The following is an 11,766-nucleotide window of genomic DNA, read 5'->3' as shown; positions in this document are numbered from 1 at the left end:
GCCGTCACCCTTTCGATGACCCGCAGTTCTACGTTTTTAAATTGAAGCGACTTTAAATTATTTTAATAACCTTTTTACGATTTTGTTGTTTTTCGGTTTTTTCCTGCAACATTCTTTTTTTTAAGATTCCTTGAATAGCCCTCTATTGAGAACGATCGTGAACCAACCTGGCCACCTGTTGAAAATACTCAACACTAACCTTAGAAAAAAGAATAAAAAATTTTGAAGCCAGCACCAAGAAATGTCAAATACTCAAATGCCAATGTCAAATGTCAACGTGAGAAACTCGTGCATGGTTGTAATTCAATTACGTAACTGCTTTGTCTAAATTCCAAGCTAACTTATTAGCTTGACCCCGTAAGTTTATGAGTAGTTCTCCTTGGGTAAAGAATCAAGAATGAAGTACATACTTCCCTTAATGTGTGTTTTCCTCTTATTAATAAATTGTCAAATGGTTTTATCAATACTACCAATTGTGATCTGGCACGGATTAGGTAATCACATTTAAGATTTCTACTTCATTCAAAATTTCATGATAAATTTTAAAATGGGTATGTAGGTGATGTTTGCTGCAATCCATTGAGTATTGGGGGCCTACAGAAATTTATACAACAACAAATTCCTGAGGTCTATGTAATTTCCCTGAAGATTGGCAAGACCATTCGTGAGGTATTAATTCAGTATAGCTCAATTAAAAATTTACACCAACAATTCCAATATTATGTAGGATTTTGAAAATGCATACATCAAGAATGCAAACGATCAAGTTGAATTTGTCTGTGATCTTATCAAAAATGACCCTAAATTAGCATTAGGATATCATGGATTAGGGGTATCTCAAGGGGGGCAGTTCTTGTAATTACATTTTTATTGTTGAATAGTTAAGATTATCTTTGAATCATTTTAATTTTCTGCTTATTATAGGAGAGCTGTAGCTCAACGTTGCCCTGAACCTCCGATGGTAAATCTTGTCACTTTAGGCTCTCAACACCAAGGTGTATATGGGTTACCCCGTTGTCTAGGAGATGATGTCAAATTTTGTGACTACGTTCGCTCGCTACTTAATCATGGAGCTTACAAAAAGTTTGTCTACTTGAGACCTATGTATTTACAAAAATAATTTTAACAGAACTAATTTTATCAAGATGGATTCAAAAGTTTGTTACTCCTGCTGAATATTGGCATGATCCACTAGATGAAAAGGCATACAAAAAAGCAAGTGTATTTCTTGCGGATATCAATAACGAAAGGGTATGAGAATTTTTCATTGGTCCTTTTTTAACTGAAACCGAAACTATCTACTATTTCTTTTAATAGTCTATAAATGATACATACAAAAATAACCTTAAGCAACTGAAAAACTTCGTCATGGTTAAGTTTACTAAAGATACAGTTGTCCAACCAATTGAAACAGGTACGCGCAGCTTTAAAGCTCAATTGAATCGCGACATTTTAACAGTGTGTTACTCTTCACCTTTAATATATTCGTGCAGAATGGTTCGGTTTTTATAAGGAGAATGATTTGAACTCAACTTACACTCTTCGAGATTCGCAACTTTACCTTGAAGTATATCGTGTCTTACATTACAATTTTCTAATAATTACATTAAAAAAAAATCTTTTAGGATCGCCTTGGTTTACGTGCAATGGATGATGAAGGAAAACTCCATTTTCTACAAGTGGAAGGTGACCATATTCAATTTAGCCAAGCATGGTTTAAAAACGAAATCATTGATAATTTCTTGCGATAAATGATTGAAATTGTTAAAAATGTGTGATAGTTTTTTTTATAACCGTTTCCGTCTGATACGTCATGTTATACATAAACTAAAATAATCGTTCATCCCGATATCGCCGGCTGAACGATTCTAAAACTATTGGTAGATCAATACAACACCCTCGTCAAAAAGTGGTAGCGTTTGCTAGCCAGTTCATACGTGTGCCCCGGTAGTCCGGTACGAGAAACTTCTTATTTATAAGAATTTATTATAATAGTCATAAGTCCCGGCAAACAAAATACGGTCTCCAATTGCAAAATAACATATACTGACATCTCCCATGATTTTAATATCATTAAGGGAACATGCGTAGCCTAAACAGTGAAAAATTACATTTATAATAGCAATAGCATACTTCCTATTGACGCATGTTCCCATAGATTATACAAAGAACGACGAGGATGTCCAGACTAGCATCGAACACTTATTGTCGACATGCGCAGACACATTAGTGTCCAACAAGTATTTACGACCTACTCAATATAAAGTTTGTTTTTTGTTTGTTTTGCAGTTTGTGTTTGGAGGACTGTTTTTTTTTTGTCACTTTGATCCTGGGATTTTGAGGTTATTAGGTATAGATTTGTTCGTCAATTACTAAAGAATCCAAAATTCAAATTTCCGAGATATTTTCATATTCATTTTCAAACAGAGCTCCTCATTATGGAATAGTGCAGAAGTCAAACAGGACTGAGCTAATATATCTCCTTTATATTCTCTTATCGGTAATTTGTTTTTATATGGTGATTGATATCCTATCGTTTAATTTTATATAATAAAAAAAAAATAGCGTAAAGTTTATTAACTGGACTCTATGCCATCTAGCGGCAAACATTAATGTCATTTTTATTATAAACAATGGCTGCTCACGATTGGGTGTGAAGCTTTGTCCAGAAGAGAAACATCAGGGCAAGCAAGGTAAATTATCTTTATAGCATGTGCGTGGGATATGTTTTGTCCTTCTTTTGTAAAACTATTTTACATAAACTTCAATAGAAAATGGCAGCCCAAATCGATAAGGGGGCTGTCGATGGGAGGGCATCAAGATGCGATCCCGATGAAACAACCCCCACAGTGATAAACAATCATTGCATTAAGCAGACCATCAGAAAAATCAAGCCCATCCCGCCTCCACTAGATTTAAGCAAAAGGGGACCACTGGATTTAACCAGCTCAGAAAGTGTTAGTGACTTTATCAGCTTTTCAGCCAGCCCAAGAAGTCCTGCTAGCTCAAATCAAAAGCACTTGCCGTTTCGTAAAAGGTTAGAAATTTTTTTTGATCCTCCTGATTGTATTTTGAATCTTCCTCATAATTTAATTCTTTTACAGAGCATTTAGTTGGACCACATTTCATGATGAAAGTGGTTGCAATTCACTTAGTCCTGGTCCATCTTCTGCCATTGTGCAACGGAGCACATATTATGGGTTCATACCCACCAGCCCACATATTAGCCGCTTATCAGTCATCAAACAAGAATCAGTTGATCAATCTGATGTGTTTGGTGACTACATGAGCTCAAATGTGGGAGTAAAGGAAGACCAAGAAAGTGTAGCAATTGAAACTTCTTCAAAAGAAAAACCTTGTGTGTATTCTGAGACAAAGACCATGATCACTTACCCTGCTCCTCAAAGTCCTGCCTTTCCCACTCCTGCCACTCCTAGCCCACTATCTCCTATGAATTTCCCTCCCACTTCAACCTTTTTCCCACCCCATTTTCATCCAAAACTTTCATCGTATTCCTGGTCAGGATCATTGCTCAGTCCCGCCCCATCTTTGCACAGCAGCAGTCAAGAAGAATTAGCCCAGTGTCGTCCGTGGAAATTGGAGGTATAGCGCTTTTCAGAATTTAACATTTGATGTGACCATTAAAAACAATTCGTCTTCTTTTTCTATAATTCCACTTCACAGGAAAATGAAATGGAAGAAGAATCGCCTGATAATATTGCTGCAAGCAGAGAAGAATCTGACACATTTCATGGAGGGCCTCTTTCTCGGGAGGATTACGTACACAGCGAGCCTCAACCAGGAACATCCGAATTGTGCGAAAGATTGCAACGGTAAATTTGTCAATATTTTCCAATGCAAAGTAAACCAATAATATGTTTGTTTTCAGGTTCGATTTCGTCATGCCACCAGCAGTACCCAAGAATAATGAAAAACGTTATCAGGTCACGAGTGAGGATACGTCCTCTAGCTTGGCCCCTTCTCCTGCTAAACGCCCAATGAATGGATTTATGCTTTTCGCTCAAAAATATCGCCTCCAGCTCATTCAACAGTTCCCAGGACGTGATAACAGGTGATTATCAATTAATTTCGCCTCTGACAATTTTTTCTAAACCCCTTTTTTTGTTTTAACAGGGCCATCAGTGTAATGCTAGGAGATGCATGGAAACGATTGAATCCAGCAGAAAAAGAAGTTTACACCGCCGAGGCACACTTGAGAGCTGAAGAATATCGACGTTTGTTTCCCGATTGCTGGAAGCGTAAGCGTTCCAAGTCCACAAGCTAGACAATCTATCCTGATTTCATCTTCTTTATCCTTTGTCTTTCGCTTATTTTTGAATCGTGGGTTGATGGGATCAGATTCGACGAGACGATCACTCGCATGTTTTTTTGCGTCCGGTTCAGCTCTCACGCGAACGTAAATGCAGACATTTTAGTTTTGATCAGGCGCGACTAAGAAAATTTTTAAGAGAAAACCTTTTCCTTTCTGTTGAATGGCTTTGATGTTACATGTATATATTTGGTCTAAAGAAATTTAGAAAAGTGGGTTCGATAAGCTTTTATGTTGTCCCGTTGGAATCAACTGCAGCTTAGCTCGCAGATCAGGCATTTCGAGAATGTTGGCTTTGTTAAGTTTAAACGGTTCGGAAACTTGGTAGGCTTCGGAGCTTAAAGAATCAGAGAGTTCTTGCGGAGTACAGGGGGTTAGGGAAGAGGAACTGTGCTGATGATGAGTGATCTTTGTCACGGCCTAAGCCAGCAAGGATCACTACGCAGAAAGAGAAAAAAAAAAAAAAAGAAATTTCCCCTTTTTTTGCAATTCCTGCCATTGAGGCTAAATAAGAAGCTTGTTTGTTCGATGTTGTATTCCTTTTTTTATTCAGATTAAAGGAAATATTTATTTGATGAGAGCCAGAAGATGTTATGTCTATCGATGTCAATTCGGCGACGTCTTTAATCAGCGACAATCAATCAAGAATGTGTTACAATTTTTTTTTACCAAATTGTGATAGAAGAGCACAATTAGGTTTGAAAGTGAATTCTTCTCTAATTCGTATAAAGAACTTTAACTACAAACAAGAATGCCAACATCCCTGATCTCAACAGATTTGGCATTCTAAAATCCCTCGACTTTTGATTCGGTCTGCTCTTTGAGCTGTTCATTTCTTCTTTCTGCCTTTCTTCTTCCTACCTTTGAATTTATTTTTTTTTTTTTGTTCCTTCTCCGTTATCACATCCGCTTTTGCAAGAAGACGTAAGTGCATTACAATCAACTCTCCCTTTTTTTTTCTTTCTTTCTTACTCTTTTTCATGGGTGTACATGCCCGAAATGTTCAACAAAACTATCAGTGGTTTCAGTGTCTTCCTCTCGCCATTCTGTCCAATTGAAATGCTGCACAACTCGCCCTCAGCATCAATTTGATAACCTTAATTTTCATCCTCTGATGCTTTTCGCCTCGTTTCTGAACAAGGTCGAGCGTGATCTCTCTCCGTTAAAAAAAAAACACAGGAAAAAATTGTTCTCTAGAACTAATCGTTTGTATCGTGAAAAAAAAACTAAATTTTAAAAGGGTTATTTAGATACCTCGGTATTCTTTGATGAGAATTTTGAGACCGAGTTGATTTTTTGGAATGGACGTTAATTAGATGTGCATAATCTATTCACAATGTTGTCTCCGTTCTACTTTCTCTTCTTTGGTTTTTGTAATTGTCTCCGCGAGGGCCAGTTGAAAGTGCAACTTTAAGTTGGAACAATATGAAAAATACACAATCGTAAACAAGAACGTCCTGTGAGATTTGTAATGCGGATTTATATCTATTTCCTCATTCTCATTACATTTGACTACAAAGAAAGGAAAACAAGGTGGGATTTGAAAATGACCACAATAGTTTTAAAATGGTAAGAGAAGAAGTGGAAACTCACATTAAAGTTCTTTCTGTGACAGAAACAGAACAACATCGAAGCTAGAATTCAAGAAAAATAACAAACATGAACAATAAATGACATTGTGGCTACAACAGTCTGGAGAGACGGCTTTAAAAGATTTACAAGATCGTTCTTTTCCCACACATTATTCAATCGGGTTACAACTCTTCCACTTACAGAAGATTAGTCGAGTTGTAACATGATTGTGTGATGATTACTGTGAACACGTTTTGCAAACTTTTCCTCCTATAATATGCAAATGTGACAAAATAGACGCTTCAACATTTCATTTGCCTTCCTCAATAGGCTCGTGAGGAGCAGGCAACTTATCCCACGTAGGCTCAACGCCCCAAATTTCACGGGCGTATTCGGCGATAGTCCTGTCACTGGAGAATTTACCAGATGAAGCAATGTTGTGGATACACATCTTCATCCAGACGCTCTGGTCCTGCATAGCCAATCACACAAAATGTATTAGCTCATTTTTATTTCGAAAATTGATTTGCTATGAGTGTTTACCTTGTAGGCCTCGTTAACCCTTTCTTGGGCGGCCATGTAGTCGTCATAGTCAGCCAGACAGAAGAAACGATCGTGGTACATAAGGTTGTTGTAGATATCACGGAACTCTTCGGGGTTGTTCGGGCTGAAGAATCCTGAAGCAATCTGGTCAATGACCTAATAACAGTAAACAAAAAAATTTGCTATGTTAAGATATTATTCCATTTGATCATAAATTTATCAAGAAAACCAACCTGCTTCAGCTCGGCGTTTGCGTTATAATAGTCAAAGGCGTTGTAGCCTCGCTTTTTCAGATCTTCCACTTCATTCTCCTTCATACCGAAAATGAAAATGTTGTCCATTCCCATTTCCTCGGCCATCTCAACATTGGCGCCATCAAGTGTACCAATAGTCAAAGCTCCGTTCAACTGATGAGTTAAATAAGAACACACAAGTTAACTTCCGATCCCGACAAACAGATTAAAAATAAAAAGAGTATTCACCATGAACTTCATGTTTCCAGTTCCCGAGGCCTCAGTACCGGCAGTAGAAATCTGTTCACTGAGGTCTGCAGCAGGAATAATCTTCTCGGCCAACGTAACACGGTAGTTTTCTAAGTAAATAACCTTCAACTTATCGCCAACAATAGGATCGCTGTTGATCACTTGGCCGACTGAGCAAATAAGCTTGATGATCTTCTTGGCCATGTGATAACCTGGCGCCGCCTAAATACGAAAGAAACAACAAAGACTAATTGTTGCTCAATGTGTTGACTATCAAGGTTAAATAACAAACCTTTCCACCAATCATAATTGTCCTGGGAACAATTGAAGCCCTTGGGTTGGCCTTGATGCGATTGTAGAGCGTAATAATATGGAGAGCGTTCATAAGTTGACGTTTGTACTCGTGAATACGTTTAACCTGTGACAACCAAAAAAATGTAAGACGAAAATATTCAAATGAACTTATTTACGGTTTCCGAACCTGAATGTCGAAAAGAGAAGCCGGGTTGACGTTGACGTTGTATTCCTTTTGGAGATACTGGGCCACCTTCATCTTGTTTTCCTGTTTGACTGTCTGAACAGAGCGTTGGAAAACTGGATCTTCGGCAAGCGCCTTCAGCTGAGTCAACTGATCCAAATGAGAAATCCAATCTTCGCCAATACGCTTTATAAAACAAATAAAAAGCAATAATTAGAACTTGTTATTCGTCAAATGAAATTAAAAACTTTTTTTTTTTTTTACTTCAGCAATGACATCAGCGAGAGCCGAGTTGCAGAGCAACAACCAACGACGGGGAGTGATACCATTGGTCTTGTTCTGGAACTTCTCGGGGTTCATCTCATAGAAATCATGGAACCTACAAGCCAATTGATTAATGTCCACAGCTTTTCATACGACATCATATGGATAGTTACAAGTCGCGCTTAAGGATGTCGGAGTGGATCTGAGCTACACCATTCACAGCGTGCGATCCAACGATGGCCAGGTAAGCCATGTTGACACGTTTTTCTCCTTCCTCCTCAACCATTGACATACGACGAAGGCGATCACTGTCGCCGGGGAAAGCCTTTGCTACGCACTGGGTTAATAAAGTAATAAAATTGAGGATTGAACATTTAAACTCCTCAAAATCAAAAGCAATTAATACTAACCTGAAGATGGCGGTGGTTAATTTCGTAAATGATTTGGAGATGACGAGGAAGAATAGAATTCAGCATGCTGACGGGCCATCTCTCAAGGGCTTCGGGCAAAACAGTGTGGTTGGTGTAAGCGCAAGTACGGGTGGTAATATCCCAAGCCTGTAATTATCAATTTCAAGATTAAGATTCGTGGTAGAACTTGATTAGATAGCAAAAAAATAATATTCTCGAAAATAACAATTTACCTTTTCCCATGTGAGTCCTTCGATGTCAACAAGAATTCTCATAAGCTCTGGAATCGCGAGCGACGGGTGAGTGTCGTTTAGCTGGATAGCAACCTTTTCTGGGAACGAGTCCAAGGATGTACGAACAGCTTCGCGCGATCCGAACTTGGACGACTTGAAGCGGCGAACAATATCCTACACAAAGACAACGTGGAATGTGTTAACACTTGCATTTGTAGAAACACAAGTAACTTAATTTTACCTGAAGGGTGGCGGCCACCATGAAATACTCTTGCTTAAGACGCAGTTCCTTGCCTTCGAAGAAGTTATCGTTGGGGTACAAGACACGGGAGATGTTTTCGGCAAGATTACGATCCAAAACGGCTTGGATGTAATCACCGTCATTGACTAAACATTTTTAAAAGAATAAAAATTAAATAATTTAGAAATCTCATGGCCTAGTTATGATTTATAAATTACAGAAGCGCAAATCGAAATCTTGTGGTGACTTGGCAGACCACAACCGCATCGTGTTGACGACGTTATTCTTGTAGCCAGGGATCGGATTGTCGTATGGCAAGGCGAAAACCACCTTGAGATTTTTAAAAAAGATTAATATTAGATTGCTGATAGTAAAACAGAAGAAAAAAGTCAAAACCCCATGCAAGTTAGTCTACTAAAGCAAAGCTAAGCACTACCTGACATGCATACTAATCACAATTTTTATCCACCACCAGAAGTAATAATAATTGAACAATCAAATATCAACAATGCTATGATTCAAGTGAGATTAATTCAAGTGCCAGAAAAATTTAATGACTACTAAAAAAACGTTACTGGGCTATAAGGGATTACAGGATTCTCGATATCGAAGATTTAGCAACAAGCATATTTGCAGAGCATGGAAGCGTAAACATTTCAGCTGGTCAGCATCACAAGCAGGTTGAAGGGCGGCTCGAACAGCACAAAATAATTTAAATAGCGTCAAACCTGAGTGTTGACCCACTTCTTGCCCTCTGGTGTGTCCTCCACATGGCCGTAGAAGTTGACAGGAAGAGTGAACTCTGGGCGAGCCTTTTCCCATGGATTGCCAAATCTCAACCAATCATCAGGCTCCTCAAGCTAATATTTCAACCACAGTTATAAGACTCAAATCATTAGTTAAAGCTGTCATGCCCCCTATAGAAGACAACTCGTTGAAGAATGTCAATAAAAAATAAAATAAAAATAAACAAAATACATCCCACGGTGTGCTATGCATAATAATCGAGATAGGGGGAGGGTGTGGAGGAATCTTCACTAATGATTTAACAATTTAACACCACTTAAATTTTAGATAAGATCACCCGTCACCATTTGTTATTAAAATAAATTCTAATTCTAGTAACCCAGTGCAATAAGACCCAGCAGCTAAAATGAACATCTTTTTCTTCGTAGAAACCTTTGTATCAATCCACTTATGATATCCGTCGTCACTGGTGACAACACGGCCTCCAAAGTGAACCGGAATAGAAAACTCCGGGCGTGATCGCTCCCATGGGTTGCCAAAACGCAACCAATCATCAGGTTCTTCCAACTTTAGTTAAGTACATCGTAGCAGTTGTTCGTTAATATTATGATCAATTATATAGTAAAAAGGATATCCACAAACATAGGTTTATGGAGAAAGGGAGTATCTAAAATGACAAGATTATTATTATTAGAATAAAGTGAGACTACATTACCTGTTCTCCGTTCCTGATGCGCTGGGCAAAGATGCCATACTCATAACGGATGCCGTAACCATAAGCGGCCAAACCAAGAGTAGCCATGGAATCCAGAAAACAAGCCGCAAGACGACCAAGACCTCCGTTACCCAATCCAGCATCCTCCTCCATCTCTTCCAATTCTTCAATATCCAAACCCAACTGAAAAAGGGAAAAATTAAATTTTATTCTCAAAAATTTCCATTTCATTTACATGTAAAATTCACTTACTTGGTACATAGCCTCATCGCATGCGCTTTGGATTCCCAAGTTGACAGTAGTATTTGTCAGAGTACGGCCCATATAAAACTCCAGGGAAAGATAATAGACACGCTGAAAGCAAAAACAAAAAACATCAATAAAACATTGGTAATCTGTGATTATTGACTGATTAGGAAAACACGACAAAATATAATAATTAAGATAATGTCCCGCAAAGATGGCACGTGCTCATATTATTTTGACCTCTTCAAGTCATTGAAAAGGGCAATCTAAAATTGAACACCGACCTTTACTTACAGAGAAGTTGCCCTTGAACCAGTTATCCGAGCGGATAACGTTAACTTAGCCGCGGCTAGCACGAAATTCTGTTTTCCCAGATAAGGCGAAAAAGAAAAGAGGTAATGTTGGGGAAAGTAGGTTAAATTATCTTTTGGAGTCATAACGACGTTTAAGCAGTTTCAGTCCTTATATGTGTTAGAAAGCATCGCAACTAAGTCAGAGAAATGGAGAAAGTTTTGAATGGGTAGGATCGTATCGATGAGTCCCGTGTGTGGCGGGAGTGATCCCATCACGTGATATGCACGCTCCAATAGCGAGGCTCCGGCGTGCTAAAATAAGATCCATACCAACAAGCTTGGAACAAAACTCGCATGGTAGCGACTGCGCTCGGCGCCGACCTCAACCAAAGTCACCTTCAAGCGACCCGCCACTAGATGCAGTCGACGACATACAAAACATAAAACCATATCTTAAAGCTTATAGCTCCAATTGTTTTCAAAACCTCTTTTATACAGTTCATAAGCTTGACAACCTAAAACACTACATCAAACAGAAGAATAAAAAATATAGTTAACTGGATTGAAAAAGCTGTACAGTTCCGCATGAGACTCATGTTTGAAACGAAAATGTAACTAACGCCATATACGATATTACTGTGACAAATGGCCCTCAGGCATTGGAATAAACATCAATTTTCTGATAAATATAATGTATGCATTCAGCATAGCAACAAAACATGACATGTATCTCTGCTATATACTTAATTAAAAACAAAAAATTACCTTTGGGTCTTTCTCGTAATAGTATTGCTGGGTTCGGATCCAACGAGATACCAGATGATCTTTCACGGTGTGTGCAAGGGCGAAAAAGTAATCGCGAACCGTAGATACATTACGATCTTTGACTAGAGTGTAGTGCAAATGACGATTGAAGGACTTCTTGACGTTGGCCACGTTCTCCACCTGAGCAATACCTCGAACCGAGATTTGCTTTCGCTTTTCGGCATCACTTTGGACCGACATGATCGCAAATAATTACTTCAAACTTTACCGAGAGTAAATTGAAATTACAAACAATGAATTGCAGTGGACCGACTGAAATACTAGAGGAGAGAGAGAGCCGGCAAGAGGAGCACTGACTTTCGCCTCGATTAGAGAACGAGTGAAGTGGTGTATCTCTTCGGAGAGAAAGGTCTAAGTAAATCGGTACGACAGATATGACGAACTTGA

General features: G+C 38.5%; 3 protein-coding genes across 4 annotated transcripts; 2 read left to right on the top strand and 1 right to left on the bottom strand.

Annotated features, from left to right (window-relative positions):
* Window positions 1-214: 214 nt before the first annotated feature.
* Window positions 215-1,913, top strand: LOC124341236 (palmitoyl-protein thioesterase 1-like). The gene is made up of 8 exons (XM_046794247.1): window positions 215-494; window positions 560-669; window positions 728-855; window positions 925-1,083; window positions 1,146-1,251; window positions 1,318-1,414; window positions 1,494-1,567; window positions 1,626-1,913. Exons 1-8 carry the CDS (start codon window positions 398-400, stop codon window positions 1,749-1,751), a joined length of 897 nt encoding a protein of 298 aa, XP_046650203.1. The 5' UTR covers window positions 215-397; the 3' UTR covers window positions 1,752-1,913.
* A 673-nt stretch (window positions 1,914-2,586) lies between these two features.
* On the top strand, window positions 2,587-5,967 carry LOC124341118 (transcription factor SOX-13-like). Its single transcript, XM_046794055.1, has 6 exons — window positions 2,587-2,693; window positions 2,772-3,037; window positions 3,105-3,603; window positions 3,685-3,833; window positions 3,890-4,072; window positions 4,135-5,967. Exons 2-6 carry the CDS (start codon window positions 2,775-2,777, stop codon window positions 4,283-4,285), a joined length of 1,245 nt encoding a protein of 414 aa, XP_046650011.1. The 5' UTR covers window positions 2,587-2,693; window positions 2,772-2,774; the 3' UTR covers window positions 4,286-5,967.
* Window positions 5,791-11,705, bottom strand: LOC124340881 (glycogen phosphorylase-like). Of its 2 annotated transcripts, none has more exons than XM_046793636.1 (16): window positions 11,320-11,705; window positions 10,268-10,369; window positions 10,016-10,198; window positions 9,733-9,867; window positions 8,772-8,883; window positions 8,554-8,699; window positions 8,313-8,486; window positions 8,080-8,226; window positions 7,843-8,006; window positions 7,670-7,784; window positions 7,409-7,591; window positions 7,220-7,345; window positions 6,928-7,149; window positions 6,679-6,852; window positions 6,446-6,601; window positions 5,791-6,374 (listed from the first exon to the last, which is right to left on the bottom strand). In XM_046793636.1, exons 1-16 carry the CDS (start codon window positions 11,557-11,559, stop codon window positions 6,213-6,215), a joined length of 2,541 nt encoding a protein of 846 aa, XP_046649592.1. In that variant the 5' UTR covers window positions 11,560-11,705; the 3' UTR covers window positions 5,791-6,212. The 2 variants fall into 2 exon arrangements, with proteins under 2 accessions (XP_046649592.1, XP_046649593.1); XM_046793637.1 differs by lacking the exon at window positions 9,733-9,867 and adding an exon at window positions 9,282-9,413.
* Window positions 11,706-11,766: the final 61 nt, after the last annotated feature.

Source organism: Daphnia pulicaria, chromosome 5 (assembly GCF_021234035.1).
Source record: "Daphnia pulicaria isolate SC F1-1A chromosome 5, SC_F0-13Bv2, whole genome shotgun sequence".
Lineage (NCBI taxonomy): Eukaryota > Metazoa > Arthropoda > Branchiopoda > Diplostraca > Daphniidae > Daphnia > Daphnia pulicaria.
This window is presented reverse-complemented; position numbering and strand designations above follow the sequence as displayed.

What these genes read in the sequence shown, in the direction of transcription:
- LOC124341236 (XM_046794247.1), top strand. Translation starts at nt 398, where the DNA reads ATGAAGTACATACTTCCCTTAATGTGTGTTTTCCTCTTATTAATAAAT. An exon ending in TCTCAAGGGGGGCAGTTCTT is followed by an intron (nt 856 to 924) that starts GTAATTACATTT and finishes TGCTTATTATAG; the next exon opens with GAGAGCTGTAGCTCAACGTT. An exon ending in ATTCGCAACTTTACCTTGAA is followed by an intron (nt 1,568 to 1,625) that starts GTATATCGTGTC and finishes AAAATCTTTTAG; the next exon opens with GATCGCCTTGGTTTACGTGC.
- LOC124340881 (XM_046793636.1), bottom strand. Translation starts at nt 11,559, where the DNA reads ATGTCGGTCCAAAGTGATGCCGAAAAGCGAAAGCAAATCTCGGTTCGA. An exon ending in GCATCAGGAACGGAGAACAG is followed by an intron (nt 9,868 to 10,015) that starts GTAATGTAGTCT and finishes ACTTAACTAAAG; the next exon opens with TTGGAAGAACCTGATGATTG. An exon ending in TTAACCACCGCCATCTTCAG is followed by an intron (nt 8,007 to 8,079) that starts GTTAGTATTAAT and finishes TTATTAACCCAG; the next exon opens with TGCGTAGCAAAGGCTTTCCC.
- LOC124341118 (XM_046794055.1), top strand. Translation starts at nt 2,775, where the DNA reads ATGGCAGCCCAAATCGATAAGGGGGCTGTCGATGGGAGGGCATCAAGA. An exon ending in CACTTGCCGTTTCGTAAAAG is followed by an intron (nt 3,038 to 3,104) that starts GTTAGAAATTTT and finishes ATTCTTTTACAG; the next exon opens with AGCATTTAGTTGGACCACAT. An exon ending in GTCGTCCGTGGAAATTGGAG is followed by an intron (nt 3,604 to 3,684) that starts GTATAGCGCTTT and finishes TCCACTTCACAG; the next exon opens with GAAAATGAAATGGAAGAAGA.